General features: G+C 30.8%; 1 protein-coding gene across 1 annotated transcript; it reads right to left on the bottom strand.

Moving 5' to 3' along the window:
- Positions 1 to 2,309: 2,309 nt before the first annotated feature.
- Positions 2,310 to 6,697, bottom strand: LOC109244226 (carbonic anhydrase, chloroplastic-like). The gene is made up of 8 exons (XM_019411285.1): positions 6,621 to 6,697; positions 5,788 to 5,849; positions 3,569 to 3,709; positions 3,411 to 3,459; positions 3,214 to 3,330; positions 2,990 to 3,129; positions 2,797 to 2,902; positions 2,310 to 2,696 (listed from the first exon to the last, which is right to left on the bottom strand). The coding sequence occupies exons 2-8, from the start codon at positions 5,838 to 5,840 to the stop codon at positions 2,532 to 2,534; spliced, it is 771 nt and encodes a 256-aa protein (XP_019266830.1). The 5' UTR covers positions 5,841 to 5,849; positions 6,621 to 6,697; the 3' UTR covers positions 2,310 to 2,531.
- Between the last annotated feature and the right edge of the window lie 576 nt (positions 6,698 to 7,273).

Here is a 7,273-nt window from a genome sequence, read left to right on the forward strand (position 1 = left end):
CTAGGTGACAAGCGTGTGGGCGTGCATCATAGGAATTGTGACTTGGTAAATTCCATGAACTGTATAGTTGAATAATCTGTTGTTATCCGTATATTCTTCATGTGTTATAAAAATTGAGCTGCAAATCATGTTAGAAATCATGTTTAGGCTATGTGTTGGTACTGTAGGGACCCACAGAGGTCGTGTTACATGTTGAACTATATGCTAAATTGTCATTTTGCACCCAGTCACAGTTTTTACTTGCATATTATATCTCAGTCTCTGTTGTTCTTTATTGATACATTATATCATTGCTGTTTGGGCCGATTATCATGATTATTGAGAGCCCGAGAGATTGGGGAGATTGATGACTGAGTGAGGCCGAGAGCATGAATGTGGGGATATTTATGGGATCGGGTTGCACGCCGCAACATGTTTTATTGATTAATTTCATGATTGGCCTATTATAGCGCTTGGGCTGAAGGAGCCCCTCCAGAGTCTGCACACCCACAATTAGCACAGGTACCTACTGAGTGCTAGTGCGAGTGCCGAGCGATTGTGGAGGATTGAGTGATTATGAGGATGGAGTGAATGGGAGGATTGAGTGACTGATACTTTGAGAGTATGCACAAGATTTCATTACTGTTTGTAGATCAGTTGTCATATATATTACTATCATGTAGTTAGTAAGTTGTGCCATATTCTGTTTCAATTGAACTTGACATGATTTAACTATTTTGGCTTTAACTGTCGAACTTGAAAGCATGCTTATTTTCCTGTATTGTATTTTCTGTAATTGAACTGTACCCGTGAAGCTCGTCACTACTTTCAGTCCAATCGTTAGTCTTGTTACTTACTGAGTTGGTTGTACTCACGCTACATAATGCACTTGAGGTGCAGATCTAGGTATTTCTAGACACGGTGGGTGTTGATTATCAGAGCATCTTAGTCATTCGGAGATTTCGAGGTAGTTGCCCGGTGTCTGCAGACCTTGACTCTCCTTCCCTATCCTTCAGCTTTATGTATTTAGTTTCAGTTTTTTTCATAGACGGTGTTTCAGACTTGTGTTGTATAGACGCTCATGTACTCAGTGACACCCTGGTTTTGGGAATTTCCGTATTGAGTTTTGACTTTCTATCTTGTTTATGAGAGCTTTAGTTATTTAAACCTATTTTAGTTCATTTTCCATTTAAAAGTGTTGGAAATATTTTGAGGTGTCGGCTTGCCTAATACCACGTTAGGCGCCATCACGATAGGCTAAGTTTCGGGTCATGGCAGTACAAGAAATAGAAAAGAAAACAACAAAGGAACGAAAATAAAAGGCTAAACTACTGCTTCCCCAGAATCCGGGGGAAGAGAAGCATCTGCGCCCCCAGGAGAAGCAGATGAATCTACGGCCGGATCGAGGTCTTGACCTTCATTAGAAATTGCACGCGGGAATTTAACAAAACTGAAAAATATTACTCCCTCTATCCCATGTTATGGGAGGCTCTTTCCTGTATTTTCTCTCCCAAAATAAATAATATTATTTTATATTTAAAAATAAATTTAATTTTAAACTTTTTATTTTATCACATATAATGAGATGATTAGCTACACAATATGACTAGTTTTAGCGTACAAATATCAAAAGTCTTCATTATTTCTCAAACTTCATGTTCAATCAAACATTATAACACAAAATGGATGGAGGGAGTACTATCATTGTCTAAATTTACTGATTATCTGTCTTAATTTCTGATTTTTTTTGTCCAATTGATCAGATCACTTCATGTCACTTTTAGAAAGGGCATGATGAAGAGTTCGTAAGAGATGATTGTGGTTAATACTTTAAAATCTTCTTTGGATGATGTTAGGACTCAAAGAATTAATTTGAAGATTTCTTTTGATGATAGAGATTATTTATCTTGTTAAGGGTTGCAAAGTTGAGAAATTGGAGGAAAAAATTTATAAATAGAGGATTTCAATTTGATTTTATGGGCGTTGCTCATTTGATTTCTCTTCAAGGATGAATAAATGAAAGTCTGTTGTCGTCTAAAATGCTTTATCGGCATAGTTGTATTTTTGATAAATATTTTGAACAATTAGTATTGGGCCAAAACAAAATGGAGGATAACCATTGTCTTATTTCAAAATATTTTGTCTATAAAAGCATGTTGATTTACGAACCTTTCGTTGCTTGATGAGTGTTGAACAGTAGTTACGAATAGTAATTAGACAAGTTATAGTTACTAGGCTTAAACTATAGTACTTTATGAAAATTCCTCATTCTTTAATCCAACAAAGCCCAAACAAAATAAAAATTATTGTGACCACACTTTCTGAACTAGTAGAACAAAGTTTATCATTATACATTATTTCTCTGCAGAGCGGAGTTATTATTACAAATAAAAATCACAACAGATTCTTTTCTACCATAGATGGGAGAATCTCTGTCCACTTTCTCTTTTAATTATTTAGAAATATAAACTAGCACTCATAAATAACGAATACAACAAGAAAAAGCAAGAACAAGAGATATCTTCTCCCGCCCAAAAATAGTGGTATTGAGTTCATATATAATGAGGATCAGAACGATCAAAGTTGAGTCCCCAGAGCTCAAATCTTCCTTCAATGAAATCATAGTAACCTCCCTTCAACGTCAAAGTCTTATTCACCACAGCATCGCTCACAAATGGGTATGTCAGCAAATTGGTTAGTGATACATTCACAGCTTCCTGCAGTTTATTCATTTGCGTTATTATCTAATAAATTACTAGTTGACTTTTAGAAACAAAAGTCAAAAAGACAATTATTAGTGGGAGAATAAAATTTTACCATCTCACAGTATTTGAGTTGCTCTTCAAAAGTTTTATCCCCATGTTCAGCTAGAACCTTCGCCTTGGCAGGCAATCCAATTTTCACCCAATTCTCAATAAAATCGCTAAATCATCACATATAAGCCTTTCTTCATTAGTAACATAACACAATTAATTCTTTAGTTAAATTCAATTTACTTAACGATACATACGTTGATTCAGAACCATCTTCTGGGAGTTCCATGAGAGCCTTAATACCTCCACAGGCACTATGACCAATTACTAAAATATTTTCTACCTTAAGATAGAGAACAGCGTATTCGATTATAGCTCCTACTCCCGAGTATTTAGTCTGTTGCAATCCAATTCCAATACAAAAGTCAAGTAAACTATCAAAATTAATACAGAATATATAGAAACTAAACTGATAAATGACCTTGTCGTAAGGAGGGACCATGTTGGCGATGTTTCGAACCATAAAAGCCTCACCGAGCTGAAAATTCAGCACATGAGATGGGCTCACTCGTGAATCGGAGCAAGCAAACACCAGAAACTGTTACATGGTTGAATACTTGATTTTTCAGCTATAGAGAATTAAAGTAAGTAAAAAAAAATATAACATAGATCTTATACCTTGGGTTCCTGTCCTTTCTTGAGTATGTCAAACAGTTCTGGATTTTTGCTGATACATGAAACAAATTAGTTGGTTCATTTAATTATCATTGTATGAAAATTAATGACACACTTTTAACATGGTAGGGAAAAGAAAAAGAAGGGAACGTAGGGTTTACTCATATATCTCTGTTTTGAAATAATGAAAGCCAGTCTTGATCCTTTGAACAGGGTCGAAGGATTTGCAGCCTGTTTTTTGTAACTCAGCTGTGATTTCACCAATTCTTTCTGCTACAACCGGTTCCAGTTCTTCCTTCTCACTTCAATTGCATGATTTCCAAATCCAACACCCATAATTAATACTCTTGATTTATTAAATTGCTACTTAAGTAAGAAATGTAGATTTCTTTTTTCTTTTTTTTCTTTTTTTGCTTAAAAAAATAGATTCTTAAGCAACTGCTATTATGTACCACACTGCATCTATTACTCTATAATGAATACAAAATTTAAATAAACATATATGTTATAATATAATTCAACTACGTAAATACATGTATGTATATATATATATATATATATATATATATATATTACTAAAAATTCAAAAAAAATATAATTTTGAACCTATAATTTCAAAAGTGTAGTGGGTTTATGATGAGAAACTAAAATTAAACCCGTTAAATATAAATTCTAAATTTATCTCTTCATACTCTTGAAATCCTGGCCGCTTGTATTTGTTGTTAGTTATATATCATAATTTTTAGATTTGAAGCGTAACTAGAATTACAAAACTGTTGTTCGTTACTTCTGCAGTAATGCTTTCTCATTTTTAGCCAATCAGAGCTACGAATCCGTGGTCCATTAGTTAAATAGTAGTATAGATTAAAGAAAATCCTGGTGTGTAGATAGAGGGGTCCTCAGCTGCTGAATGTACGTTGCCTCCTAGTTATGAACCGTAGGGTCAAACTCCCTCAATTCTTCATATTTTATGGGTTATAAACCCTAATTAATTTTTCTGGTAAGCACGCATTATTATTCATACACTACGTATGGACCTTTTATTCCTGAATTTAATTAAATGATATCTTTAACTAACTTTTTATCATTCGGCTTAATACAACTTTGGAGCTCGATTAAATTGGATTCAGGAAATATGCAATTACTACCTAGTAATTACATAGTATTATAATTATGACGATCTGTTTGTTTGTCATACTGTAATTACAGTAAAATTACAAGTGTACTGTTTGATTGCACAATATAATTACACAATTATATTAAATTTAAAATATAAAGTTAATTATCAAAAATTAAAGTTAAGATTTAATAAATATATGATTGTATAAATGATAAAAAATTTGACATCTAAGATATATATTGCTTCTTAAAACTATATTAATTACTAAACATATAATTGTAACTAATATTGCAAAAATAATTGACATATATTTTTTAAATTTATAATATTTTACTTTATTTAATTATAAAACTAAAAGTATAAATTGTTGAAGAACATCATGGACTGCATGCTTGAAAAAAAGATTAATATTTATAAGCGTAATATCAAAATATTACTCAAATATTTTACGGAAAAAAATCTATTAATTCTATTTGAAAAACGAATGGGATGCAATTAGAACTAACAAGTCAATACTACTAAAACAAATAAAATAAAACCAAAAATATAACTTAAATTCAAAATTTTAAAATAAATTAACACAATACTCTTATATAAAATTATAAAATACTATAAAATAAGTTTCAACATAATTTAAATAAGAATAATTCAAAAGAAAAAGAAAATATAAGTCTATAACCTCATTCAATAATGAAATTCTACTTTAAGGACATCACTCATTATATGCCAAGTTTATTAATGATTCATTATTTCAATATTAGGAGGTGTAGTTTTAAAACTAGAATAATAGCACAATTATGCTAAATGAAGAAAATTAAGAAATATAAAAAAATGAGCAACTAAATAGAATCATAAAAAATAAAGGTTGAAAATGAGAATATTATTTAAATATTAATATATTATTTTAACATAATTAAATTTGATATAACCTCATTTGATAACAAAGTTAAACTTTGTCGATGACGTATTGTTTCTAAGATTTACGAGGTATAATTTTTTAGAAAAAATAGAATAATAACATAACAAATTAAAGTGTAATAAAAAAATAAATAAAAAATAATTAAAGAAAAGTAACAAAAATAATCAAGAAATCAATGTTGAAAACACGTGAAGTAAAGGTTGGAAACGAGAAATAAGGAAATAAAAATATAAAATAACCCTGTAAATTGCATCATGNAATATTGAAAAAGCAAAAGTATCTTACGATTCCTTTTTAAAGCATATTTCAGTTAATGTTAGATATACGATGGTCCAAATCACCTGAGGAGGTTCTGGAGTGAAACAATAGCCTTCTCGTAACTTTCCTTTGCCATGTCTTCTCTCTGGAATTCCCCATTTTTAATCAGAATTTAGCAAACATAAGAGCACTGTTTTTTTCTTTCTACAGTATATGGTGAAATCAAAAGGTAAAGATAGACATTAATAGTTAAAATAATTAGTTAGTGGCATTAAAATATGTCCATTTTGGTTGATTTTCAAGTTTATTTAGAGCTACTACATGCACATGGCACTGTACACTTTAGAAGAAAATCGCTTCCGTTTTCTCTTGTTTTTATTCTCTATAAGGTTCTTCATGTGTATTCAAGACAACATCTAACTTAATTTCGGAGATTAATCATAACAAGGTAAAAGGTGAATTAATGATAAAAGTCACGTATGCTAACAATGCATTGTTAACAAGATTTACTTGGCTAGATAAAAAGACAATAAAGCCATCTAATTAAGTTATAATATGCACCAACAATATAATTATGTAAGTATTTAAATTTTTGCATAGAACTGATTATATATACTCCAAAGAAATATATTGTAAAGTCTAATCGCCTATAATTTCAATCAGGCTGCATTTTCTCAATGTAAATAATTTTTATACTATATCATGTCAACCAAAGAATTTCTATAGGTAAGTTTGACGTGTAGAATTTGTAACCTTAAAATAAAATAAGTTAATATGCTACAACATGTAGAAATGACTTGATGATGTAAAAATTCAACTATATACACAATATAAACTCTAATATACGCTATATATACCGATCAAGACAAAAAGAAATAGGTGAATTAAGAGAAGGTGGGAAGGTATATGTATATACCAAAGTGGGGTGATGATTGGAGCAGCCGCTGAAGAGTTATTAAGTCTTGCAAAAAGAGAAGGGAGAAGAAATGTGGGTGGGAAATTTGGGTTTCTTTAGCCTGCAATTTATACTACTCAATTAGCTACTAGTAACTAGTAAAACTAGTTGCCGTGTCCTCTATCATCTCTCTTTGTTTTTGTATACATGTCATTATTATCTTTTTATCGAACGTTTTAGGTATGTTACATATAATAGCCAAACGATGAAACTGTTGGAAACGATGCTGGGCAAATAAGAATTTCAATCCATTTGATCTAGTCTTCTAGATAATCTTTTAGTGATCACCATATCTCAATTAGCTACTAATGTAAGTGGATTTAAGATTTATTTAAAGTGTAAATTATTTTGATATATTAGTGAATTTAAATGTGTGTTAGCACGTTAGTTGCCAATTTACCAGATAACCAATGAATATAATAGTTTATAAGTACTGACCTCATTAGATAAATAATTTTCAGTGTATAAAATTTAAGTTCAGTGCAAGTTTTATGCCTAGCCAATAAAGTCAAGTTAATTTGGTCTGCGTGATGAAAAGGTCTTTCAGTCTGTCCCTTACAAATGCACAGGCATCATTGTTTTTTTTTTTTTTCCTTTTTCCTTTATATATATAT

This window comes from Nicotiana attenuata, unplaced genomic scaffold (assembly GCF_001879085.1).
Source record: "Nicotiana attenuata strain UT unplaced genomic scaffold, NIATTr2, whole genome shotgun sequence".
In the NCBI taxonomy this organism is placed as follows: domain Eukaryota; kingdom Viridiplantae; phylum Streptophyta; class Magnoliopsida; order Solanales; family Solanaceae; genus Nicotiana; species Nicotiana attenuata.

Coding starts and splice junctions, on each gene's coding strand:
- LOC109244226 (XM_019411285.1), bottom strand. CDS start 5,840: ATGGCAAAGGAAAGTTACGAGAAGGCTATTGTTTCACTCCAGAACCTC. Junction 3,710..5,787: donor TCACTCCAGAACCTCCTCAG/GTGATTTGGACC, acceptor ATGCAATTGAAG/TGAGAAGGAAGAACTGGAAC. Junction 2,697..2,796: donor AACTCAAATACTGTGAGATG/GTAAAATTTTAT, acceptor AATAAACTGCAG/GAAGCTGTGAATGTATCACT.